Source organism: Phyllobates terribilis, unplaced genomic scaffold (genome assembly GCF_046119375.1).
Source record: "Phyllobates terribilis strain yellow unplaced genomic scaffold, ASM4611937v1 Scaffold_6__1_contigs__length_29720123, whole genome shotgun sequence".
Taxonomy (NCBI): Eukaryota; Metazoa; Chordata; class Amphibia; order Anura; family Dendrobatidae; genus Phyllobates; species Phyllobates terribilis.
This window is the reverse complement of record NW_027362766.1, coordinates 24,441,286-24,453,327: the sequence shown is the minus strand read 5'-3', so window position 1 is coordinate 24,453,327 and position 12,042 is coordinate 24,441,286. Positions and strand designations below refer to the sequence as shown.

Below are 12,042 nucleotides of genomic sequence, written 5' to 3'. Positions count from 1 at the left end.
TAATATCGCTCTAATTACATTACTAATTCGTTTTCTACCACCCCCCCACATCCCTCCCTTCTCCCTTGTTTGAATTATTTTGTTTATGTTTCTATCCATTTTATTTAATCTCCATGTTGTAACAATGTATGTACAGTACTTTAGTTATTCAATAAAGAAAGAATTACAAAAATAATCTCAGAGTAAAAAGAAAGACAAAACAAAATAAAATTACGTAAAAAAACACAAGTGATGAATCGATGATTATTTCTTTAAAAAAAATTTTTATTACTATTTCATGTTGGTCTCATGACTCGGTTTAATGAATTTCTGAAAACCTTTTTTACATCTCTGTTCCTAAAGGTGTAAATAAAGGGATTAATTGTTGGGGTGAATGCTGTATACATAAAAGCTAGATACTTATCATAATTGCTCCCTTTAGGCTTCACATACACAATGATGGCTGCCCCATAAAAGAGGCTGGCTATGATGATATGAGATGAACAGGTGGAGAAGGCCTTCTGCTTTCCGTCTTTACTTTTGATCTTGGTAACAGTTATTATGATCTTGACATAAAATCCTATAATTATAAAAAATGGTAGAACAACATCAATAATCGCTGCTGAACTTGTCGAAATGCTGCTGATGAAAGCATCAGAACAGGCCAAGTTTTGTAACGGAGCCAAGTCACAAAAAAAGTGGTCAATCACATTAGGTCCACAGAATTCCAACTGTGCTGTGAATATGGCCGGTATTAAAATAATGCTAAATCCAAATATCCATGGAAATATAGCTAGTCCAACGCAAACAGTATGAGTCATGATGGTTGGGTAATGTAAAGGGTTGTTAATTGCCAAATATCGATCAAACACCATCACTACAAGGAGATAGCATTCGGTGACACCTAAAGAGTTGAAGACATACATTTGTGTAAAACATCCAACAAAGGATACTCTGTTGTTTTGTGCAATTAAGATGGCCAAAAGTTTTGGAACTGTGACCGAGACAAATATAATTTCCAAAGTGGAGAACACACTGATGAAAAAATACATTGGGTTCTGAAGTGATCGTTCTGTTTTCACAACAGTGATTATCGCAAGATTTCCCAAAACACAAATTATATAGGTCATCAAAAAAAGCAGGAAAATAAAAATCTGGATCTGGTGCAAATCGACAAAGGCCATTAAAATAAACTCTCGAACAACACTTTCATTTTTCTGTGCCATTTCTATGAAATAGAGTCAAATTATCGGTAGTAAGCAAATGTCATATTTATATTTAAAGCTATCACAATTTTTTTTAATTTTATATAGTAAATCATAGAGCTACTTTACAAATATATAATAAATATTATAATTATTATTATTGATTTTTAAGAATTGCTAACATTTATTTAAGCTGCTTAAAGTTAGTTTTCAGAAAACTCTTAAAATAGCAGAGTTGATGGCCGAATTTTATTCATTTTAGCTTTTTTTATTTGTTTGTAAAATTTTAATTATCTTTATTTTTACTATGTAATTAAATTATTTTATAAAATCATATTGTAAAAACACATTTAAAAAGGCTAAACCTCTTAACCTTTCCAAACTTGAGAAAACTCATTTGGCTTTTCTCATTTTTCTTTTACGTCATGATAATCTAATACACAAATATTCTTAGAAATTGAATTTTCTTTCCTTATTTTTACTGTGGAGTTACAGTATTTTATAAATCAGATTGTAAAAATGTGGCTAAAAAGCTAAACCCCTTAGCTTTTCCAAACTTGAAAATATCCTTAAAGGTGACTGATAACTTACAAACTTGAGCATATCCTTATAAGGGAAAATTTCCAAATTTGAGAATACCCATTTTAAGGGTTTTGTATATTTAAAGAAGCACACCCATCCACGTTTTTATCCTCTTAATAAATTGCAATCATCATATTATATAGCCTTGTGCACTAAACAATTGCTCTTTTTCTCTTTTTGACTTTCTACCCAGTTAATTATTTCCTTTAGGTCTATGATATCATGCTACTATAAACTGACTAGCTGAATCCTTCTAAGTTCTGAGTAGAAATGGGAGGTCAATTTTCCCTTTATGACTTACCAGTCACTGCAAAAGTCGATGGCAGGGGGAAGGAGGGATCAGCTAGATCAGGCATTGATAAATGCAGGGACAAGATACTTCCTAGAGTAGTGAAAAAGCAGAAGAATTAACTGGGTAGAAAGGCAAAATGCCCAATTGTAAGTACACAGTGCTGTATAATATGATGATTGCAAAATATTAAGAGGATAAAAACGTTGATGGAAGTGCATTTTTAATTAGGTTGTATAATAAAAACTCAGGCAGCGTGGTGGTTAGCACTGTTAGTTTGCAGGGCGAATCCTTCCAAGAACAACATCTGCAAGGAGTTTCTATGTTCTCCCTGCGTTTCCATTGGTTTCCTCTGGGTTCTCCAGTTTCCTCAATTCTCTAGACACATACCTGTTACATCTGTCAGAGGTCATAGGCTCAAAAAGGCCACCTTGGACAGACTAGGCACAAGCCAGAGAAACCCCGACCACCTTTTAAGCCCTGTACAGAGATCTGATCTTACAATGGGATCCAGTGGATTGCTTCCATGGAAGGGCTGCAGTCTGGAAGAGCGAACCAAAGGCAGGAAGTTTTACCAAGCAGGCTCAAAGACGAGTAGTCATGTCAAGGACAAAATCAGGAGATAAGTGGGTAGTCAAAACACAAGCAGGAGTCAGAACACGGAAAATTAAAAACTGACCACAGGAGCCAAGTGCTAGCCTAGTACTAGCTAAACAAACTAATAACTGGCAGCTAAGGGCTGCCATCTGGGGTTTTATATAAAAATGAGCCACGCCCATGACTCCCGCCAGTGAGTGAATTGCCTACCAGTTCATTGCAGAAAAACACAAGAGTTTAGCAAATGGAGAACTAGTCTCAGCAATCTTAAACCTAAACATCCATACACTCCCTTCATCCAGCAGTGACAGCAGATTTAGTACCGTGCCACCTGGCGACCAGGGCAGGAGTTACAGCTGAATGTTCAGACATGGATGTGACAATACTGATGAAGAATTTAGATTGTGAGCTGCAATGCGGACAGTGATTATAATGTCTGTAAAGTGTTGCAGAATATGTTGGTTCTGTTTAAGCAAGCATACTAAATAAACACAGCGAAAAATCTATAAATGTATATATCTCCCTTTATCCATTTACAAATCCAATTTTTATACCTCTTTATAAATCTCAGAAGACAATCCAGTACTCATTGGTCAGAAATAACGTACTCTTCTACTTCTGATGCCTTCAGAGAGTTAGAAGGAGTTACAGTTACTCAACAAAATATATATCTTTGCAGGAATTACACAGGGGAGGGGACTGATACTTCAGTTACTGTTTGAAGCTGTATACAATCTCATTAAAGCCATAATATTTTGGTAGATTATTGGATAAACATCACTAACGAGGCCCATAGTGACTACATATTTTCTTCTCATGAGAAATCAACTAAGAATTTCAACCTAAAGGGTAAATCTTTTCTGGCCTTGAATATACAGTATATCTCTCTCTCTCTCTATATATATATATCTATATATATATAAATATATAAATAGATATAGATATATATATACTGTACATACAGTACAGACCAAAAGTTTGGACACACCTTCTCATTTAAAGATTTTTCTGTATTTTCATGACTATGAAAATATGTTGGAAGACCATTTCCGGTGACTACCTCTTAAAGCTCATCAAGAGAATGCCAAGAGTGTGCAAAGCAGTCATCAAAGCAAAAAGTGGCTACTGTGAAGAACCTAGAATATAAGACATATTTTCAGTTGTTTCACACTTTTTTGTTAAGTATATAATTGCACATGTGCTAATTCATAGTTTTGATGCCTTCAGTGTGAATGTACAATTTTCATAGTCATGAAAATACAGAAAAATCTTTAAATGAGAAGGTGTGTCCAAACTTTTGGTCTGTACTGTATATATAAGTATATATGTATATATGATGTTCAGTGCCTTAAAAAAAGTATTCACTGTCTTAACTTTTTCCACAATTTTTCAAGTGACATCCACAAATTGAAATGTTTTTTTATTTATATTTTATGTGATATACTAACACAAAGTAGCAAATACAGTATAGTGTAAAGGAAATTAAACATGTTTTTCTAAAGAAATTAAAAATATAAATATGAAAATTGTGAGGTGCATTTGTATTCAGCCCCCTCTAAGTCAATACTTTGTAAGACCACCCTTCACTGCAATTACTGCTGCAGTCTTTTGGGGTATATCTCTATCAGCTTTGCAGATCTAGAGGTGACATTTTTGCCCCTTCTTCTTTGCACACTCGCTCTCGCTCAGTGAGATTGGATGGAGAAGTCTGTGAGCGGCAATTTTCAAGTCTTACCACAGATTCTCAGTATGATTTACACCTTGACGGTGACTGGCCCATTCACACACAGGAATATGCTTTGATCTAAACCATCCATTGTAGCTCTGGCAGAATGTTTAGGGTCACTCTACTGCTGGAAGTTGAACCATTGCCTCAGTCTCAAGTCTCTTGCAGCCTCTAACAGGTTTCCCTCTAGGATTGCCACATGTTTAGCTTCATCCATATCCCCATTAATTCTGATCAGCTTCCTTGTCCCCGCTGAAGAAAAGCATCCCCAAAGCATGATGCTGCCACCATCATGTTTGACAGACGGTGTAGAAGGTGTTTTCAGGGTGATGTGCAGTGTTAGTGTGTCACCCTGGCCTGGATGCCACAAGTATATTAAAGCTGTGCCTGAGAGCAAGGGGGAGGTTCTCTAGTCAGGGGAACGTTAGCATGCAGTACCTCCTGTCTCATGCCAGTAGGGGGAGCAGGCTGCCCCTATAAAAGCTGGTACTGGGGGCAGGGTTAGGGAGAGCTGGACGACCTGTCTCAGGATTCAGGTCCCAGAGCAGAGAGGGACAGTTGTATTGCACCTAAGAGGAAGTGTGGCAGTAGGAGAGCCACAAGCCAGAGACAAGAGGCGAAGTGAGCCTGTCTTGGCAGATAACGGACTTAATTTACCATACTTTGGTGTCTGAGGCTGGGAGGATTCCACATCCCCCAGCAGATAACCAGTTCGCAGGGGACTGTATATTCCTTGGCTTAAGAAGCCTGGAGGCCCTGCCACAACAGAAGGGACCAGCAAAGCCGTACAAGGCTGGTAGCAGAAAGGAACCCACGTCGCAGGCCATACAGGCGAGAATACACGGAGAGCTCGGAAACATAGGCTGTTACCCTATAAGGAGGAGAGAGCCAGAAGGAGCGCAGAAAGCACGGTAGGCCTACACCCTCACCCTGACCAGGGCCAATTTCCCCGTTGCTCTCAGACATCCAGGTCCCCTCCTAGCCGGGACTGTTTGTGGGTCAGTTTACCTGTTCTAGTAAAGACCCTGGACTGCAACCTGTTGTCTGTGTGCTCCTTGCTCCTCCAGCACTATCAGCACTGGGACTCTCACTACCATCACTCCTAACATCCACTACACTGCCCTGGGGCCGCACTCTTCCCGTGGGGAGTCACACCATCCCAGCTGCATACATCATCAGCCCCAGCGGTTTGCCTTGCAGCGGCAGTTCCTAATGACCGCAAATCCACGGGTGGCATAGTCGGACATAATCATCAGCACATAACGGACTACCACTGGCCTGACCACCCTGAGCCACGGAACCGGGTTGCCACTACTACCCCCATCGTCTCCCCTATTGCCCGGATCCGAGTGCCCCACAGCCCAGGGGGCTAGTCAGCTTTGGCGTAGTCGGCAGGATTTCGTGCCCGTTAACAACGGGTACTGCGCGCCTGAAAAGACTGTTTCGTTGTACTAAAGATGGCACACGCCCTAGAAGAACGAGCGCCATAATGTGCGCGCCAAAAGACCACAGGAGGCCGCCTCCCATTGTGGGCCGGGTCCCAAAATGGCGCCAAAGAGGAAGCCCGCCCCCAGCAACCATGAGCACGGCTGTAGAATTGTCCGTCAACGTGAGGGGGCTGCCCCTGAGAGTGATTGTCAGCAGAATGCCCCAGGACCACCCCCCATGGGGGCGGAAAGAGAAGAAAACTGCGGGGCAGGGGGTGGTCTGGATCAGTCCAGACAGACCGCACCCGGGGATGGACACCCTCAGCGGCACCAGTCTCTTGGCCCGAAGCCTGCTGCAGGCCGAACCGCTCTGCAGCCTAGCAGAAGTCCTAGCGCAGCTCCCCTGAGACCCGGAGCGTGCGCAAGCTGCACTGGAGGATCTGGAGAGGAGGATGGTCCAAGCGCAGCGGGGTGCGCTCAGCGAGTGGAGAGAAGAGCTGGCCCGGCAGGCTGGAATCCACCAGCGACAAGCCTCAACCGCACCCCGGAGTCTGTCTGCCTCTGAGGACGGCGCAGGAGGAGAGAGGACCGGAGGCGACGCCGCGGAGGGAGCCACGAGGACTGAGGCAAGTGAAGGGGACGTCACCACCCCAAGCCCAGCAACCGCAAGCCTGCCCCAGCCTCTCGTCGCGGGACCCGAAACCCCACTCACCGCACCTGTTGCCGCACCGCCACTGCTCCCCGCCAGGCCTCAAGCGGCGAGCGCCGCGGCCACGCCCCGCCCGGCGCCACGCCCCTTGACCCCGGGCGTCGTAAAGCGAGAAGCGTCATCGGCCCGGTCGCAAGGCCTGGATGACCTGGGCGCCATTGCTAAGCCTGCGCCGCTGTCCTGGACGGGACTGCCACCTAGCGCAGCCGAGAGACCCCCGGCCTGGTCGCAAGGCCGAGTGCTCCCGGGCGCTGCTCCCAGATCAGGTCCCTCCACTATACCACGGCTGGGTGTGGACCTGATTGCACATCATACCGGTCCGGATGGACTGCCGCTGGAGTGGCCGGCTGAAGTGACCAGCAGTCAGCCATGGAAAATCCAGCCCCCGCGCGAGCCTCTGATACCGGCTCCAGAACCCGTAGAGGTCACCCTACCCCCACTGGAGGATGTCCAATTTGAGTGGGACCCCGCCGGCGAGAACTTGATGGGGTTCACTCAAGAGACCCGGTTTGACGCGGTCCGTAGTCTGGAGGTCTGTCATCAGCAACTGGCGACCTTTGAGCGGGAACGACGAGAGAGGCGCGTCAGAGAGGAACGGCTCCAGGCCCAGAGTGCTGAACAAAAACGTAAGGCCCGCCAAGACCCCCGAGCAGCCCGTGGTCCCCGAATCACCGGGAGCATAGTCAAATTCCAGATGGAAAACGGCTGGGGTTTCATCAGGGGCCCAGAAACCGCAGGCGATGTCTTTGTGACCCGCAGGGACGTTGAGAGTCATCTACCTGAGGGACACCGTGGCCGTGACTTGTACCCTGGTGATGTGGTCACCTTCACCCGCCACGTAGGCACAAAAGGACCGTACGCCCTACATGTTCATCGGCTCACTGAGGAGGAACTACAACACCGCGGCTATGAGGAGAGCCAAGAGGACCCGGACGGGTCTGAAGAACCATATGAGGAGGAAGAAGGAGCATATGGAGGACACCGCTACTAGTAAGTAGCCACATACAGTACAGACCAAAAGTTTGGACACACCTTCTAATTTAAAGATTTTTCTGTATTTTCATGACTATGAAAATTGTACATTCACACTGAAGGCATCAAAACTATGAATTAACACATGTCGAATTATATACTTACCAAAAAAGTGTGAAACAACTGAAAATATGTCTTATATTCTAGGTTCTTCAAAGTAGCCACCTTTTGCTTTGATGACTGCTTTGCACACTTTTGGCATTCTCTTGATGAGCTTCAAGAGGTAGTCACCGGAAATGGTTTTCACTTCACAGGTGTGCCTTGTCAGGTTTAATAAGTGGGATTTCTTGCCTTATAAATGGGGTTGGGACCATCAGTTGTGTTGTGCAGAAGTCAGGTGGATACACAGCTGATTGTCCTACTGAATAGACTGTTAGCTGCTTTTTTCTTGTCATAATACAAATTCTAAGTAAAGAAAAATGAGTGGCCATCATTACTTTAAGAAATTAAGGTCAGTCAGTGGGAAAAATTGGGAAAACTTTGAAAGTGTCCCCAAGTTCAGTTGCAAAAACCATCAAGTGCTACAAAGAAACTGGCTCACATGAGTACCACCCCAGGAAAGGAAGACCAAGAGTCACCTCTGCTTCTGAGGATAAGTTTATCCGAGTCACCAGCCTCAGAAATCGCAGGTTAACAGCAGCTCAGATTAGAGACCAGGTCAATGCCACACAGAGTTCTAGCAGCAGACACATCTCTACAACAACTGTTAAGAGGAGACTTTGTGCAACAGGCTTTCATGGTAAAATAGCTGCTAGGAAACCACTGCTAAGGACAGGCAACAAGCAGAAGAGACTTGTTTCGGTTAAAGAACACAAGGAATGGACATTGGACCAGTGGAAGTATGTGCTTTGTCTGATGAGTCCAAATTTGAGATCTTTGGTCCCAACCATCGTGTCTTTGTGCGACGCAGAAAAGGTGAACGGATGGACTCTACATGCCTGGTTCCCACCGTGAAGCATGGAGGAGGAGGTGTGATGGTGTGGGGTGCTTTTCTGGTGACACTGTTGGGGATTTATTCAAAATTGAAGGCATACTGAACCAGCATGGCTACCACAGCATCTTGCAGCAGCATGCTATTCCATCCGGTTTGCGTTTAGTTGGACCATTATTTATTTTTCAACAGGACAATGACCCCAAACACACCTCCAGGCTGTGTAAGGGCTATTTGACCATGAAGGAGAATGATATGGTGCTGCGCCAGATGACCTGGCCTCCACAGTCACCAGACCTGAACCCAATCGAGATGGTTTGGGGGTGAGCTGGACCGCAGAGTGAAGGCAAAAGGGCCAACAAGTGCTAAGCATATCTGGGAACTCCAAGATTGTTGGAAGACCATTTCTGGTGAAAACCTCTTGAAGCTCATCAAGAGAATGGCAAGAGTGTGCAAAGCAGTCATCAAAGCAAAAGGTGGCTACTTTGAAGAACCTAGAATATAAGACATATTTTCAGTTGTTTCACACTTTTCTGTTAAGTATATAATTCCACATGTGTTAATTCATAGTTTTGATGCCTTCAGTGTGAATGTACAATTCTCATAGTCATGAAAATACAGAAAAATCTTTAAATGAGAAGGTGTGTCCAAACTTTTGGTCTGTACTGTACCTGTGTACATAGTTACCCGTCAGGGTACAGAGAACTGTTTATTGTTATGGAACTGTTGACTGTGTGCAAGTTAACCCCCTCCATCCCCTACCAGGCTGAGGACTGTGAGCAGCCATTCCCCTTCCCAAAACTGGCCGAGGACTGAGAGCGGCCATCCCTGTAAATAGTTGCGCTTCCTAAAGCGCCCCCTACTGGTTTTATAAAAAGACTACTACGTCTACCTCGTGACAGCAAGTCCCTCAAGTTCACAAGTTTGCTGAAGTTTTGCACTTAGAAGAATGCACACCTGGTCGCAAGTTGCACCGCCGCCAGGATCCAAGAATGTGTTGTAAAAATGTTTTCCTGCAAATGTTTTATATGAAAAGTTTTTATATGCTGCTAGATAGTAATGTGAATGTTTTCTAATAGTGTTTATATGTCAAAAGAGTTCCAGAAGTATTAGTAAGCGTTTTATAATAGTGTGACAAGAAAAGAAAAGTGTTTCCCATAAAGGGAACTGAACTGTGTCGTCCGTTTCTAAATGTAAAAAGTTTGAAAAAGTTTCTGCATGTCCTGTAATCAACTGTTTTTGCTCTTTTCCAGCCCGAGGACGTGCTGTGCTTTACCAGGGGGGAATGTAGCGCCCCGATGGTTCGGTCGCTACAGGGGTATTGCACCTCAGACCAGAGGTGTGATATTCCAGTCCCGGGTAAGGATGGAGTATGGACCAGGGCTCTGTTAGCTGCATACAGCACACACACCCCATTTCCGAGGGACAGCTCAACGGTGCTCCCACTAGACAGAAGTGCAGGCACGACCGACTATGTCCCTGTCTGGAGTGGGGAGGGGGGGTGGAACACTCAGTGCTGTAGGGGCAGATAGGGGTTGGTTCCTGAGCGTTGCTGGTCACCTGAGCTCATGGTCAGAGGGAGGTATAAAAGGTGGGCACCATCTTAGCTCTAGCAGAAGTTCAGTTCAGTCTGTGAGGAGAGCTGATAGGGAGCAGCAGCTCAGGCTGAGTGCTGCTCCAGAGGCAGGCCTAGAGAAGAGGCCGGAGCCTGAGAGGAGAAGGAGAAGTGGGCCTGGAGAAGAGGCCAAGGGAAGGAGGAGAAGACAGAACAGGAAAGAAGGAGAAGAGAGAGAGAAACAGAAGGGCTCAGGAACAAGAAGGTGGAAGGGACCCTAAGAACCCACGAGAATCCAGGGCGAAGGGTCAGGCAGATTAAGGGTACCGGATCCCAAGTTGGTGGAGGAGAAACTACCCTCAACCAAAGACCGGTCGTCGTGATCATTTATTGGTGCGACACCTCTTCAAACCTGCTAGGAAGGCACCATATAGGACAGCGGAGGATCGGCCCACTTTTAACCGCACAGTTCCGCGGCAGCTGGACAAAAGTGGGTCACTGGTGAGGCAGGCCAGAGGACGGACAAAAGGGGGTCCTGAGCCATACTTCTGAACTGCCTGGGAGTTGACCGAGCCCCACACCTTGTGGACGCAGCACGGCTCGGGCGGTCACTACTGGTGCCGAAGTGACCCGGAGCACATGAACTGTGAGTAAAAGACCATGGACTGTAGCTTGTTGTCTGTGTGCTCCTTCGCGCCTCCAGCACTACCGGTACTGGGACTCTCACCACCATCACTCCCACCACCCACTACACTGCCCTGGGGCCGCACTCTTCCCGTGGGGAGTCACACCACCTCAGCTGCACCCACCATCAGCCCCAGTGGTCTGCCCTGCAGCGGAGGTTCCTAATGACCGCAAATCCACGGGTGGCATAGTCGGACATTATCTAAAGCACGTAGCAGTCTACCATTGGTCTGACCACCCTGAGCTGCGGGATCGGGCCGCCACTACTACTCCCAGCGTCTCCCTACTGCCCGGTTCCGCGTGCCCCACGGCCCAGGGGGCGAGTCATTAGCTTTCCGCCACACATAACGTTTTGCATTTAGCTCCAAAACGTTCTCCTTTGGTCCCTTACATGGCTTTTTGCAAACTGCAAGCGGAACTTCTTATGGCTTGCTTTCAAAAATGTCTTTCTTCTTGCCACTTTTAAATACAGTGCATTGTGAAAGTATTTGGCCCCCTTGAACTTTTCTACCTTTTGCCACATTTCTGGCTTCAAACATAAAGATATGAAATTCTAATATTTTTGGGAAGAATCAACAACAAGTGGGACACAATCGTGAAATTTATTGGATATTTTAAACTTTTTTAACAAATTAAAAACTGAAAAGTGGGGCGTGCAATATTATTCGGCCCCTTTACTTTCAGTGCAGAAGTTCAGTGAGGATCTCTGAATGATCCAATGTTCTCCTAGATGACTGGTAATGATACATAGAATCCACCTGTGTGTGATCAAGTCTCCTTATAAATGCACCTGCTCTGTGATAGTCTCTGGGCTCTGTTTCCAGTGCAGAGAGCATCATTAAGACCAAGGAACACACCAGGCAGCTCCGAGATACTGTTGTGGTGAAGTTTAAAGCCGGATTTGGATGCAAAAAGATTTCCCAAGTTTTAAACATCTCAAGGAGCACTGTGCAAGCGATCATATTGAAATGTTAGAAGTATCAGACCACTGCAAATCTACCAAGACCCGGCCGTCCCTCTAAACTTTCATCTCGAACAAGGAGAAGACTGATCACAGATGCCGCCAAAAGGCCCATGATCACTCTGGATGAGCTGCAGAGATCTACAGCTGAGGTGGGAGAGTCTGTCCATAGGACAACAATCAGTCGTACACTGCACAAATCTGGCCTTTCTGGCCTTTATGGAAGAGTGGCAAGAAGAAAGCCTTTTCTCAAAGATATCCATAAAAAGTCTCGTTTGAAGTTTGCCACAAGCCACCTGGGAGGCACAGCAAACATGTGGAATAAGGTGCTCTGGTCATATGAAACAAAATCAAATTTTTTGGCC

At 45.3% G+C, this 12,042-nt stretch overlaps 1 protein-coding gene across 1 annotated transcript; it reads right to left on the bottom strand.

Annotated features, from left to right (window-relative positions):
- Positions 1 to 275: 275 nt before the first annotated feature.
- On the bottom strand, positions 276 to 1,205 carry LOC141152601 (olfactory receptor 6N1-like). Its single transcript, XM_073637156.1, has one exon. It carries the CDS (start codon positions 1,203 to 1,205, stop codon positions 276 to 278), a length of 930 nt encoding a protein of 309 aa, XP_073493257.1.
- Between the last annotated feature and the right edge of the window lie 10,837 nt (positions 1,206 to 12,042).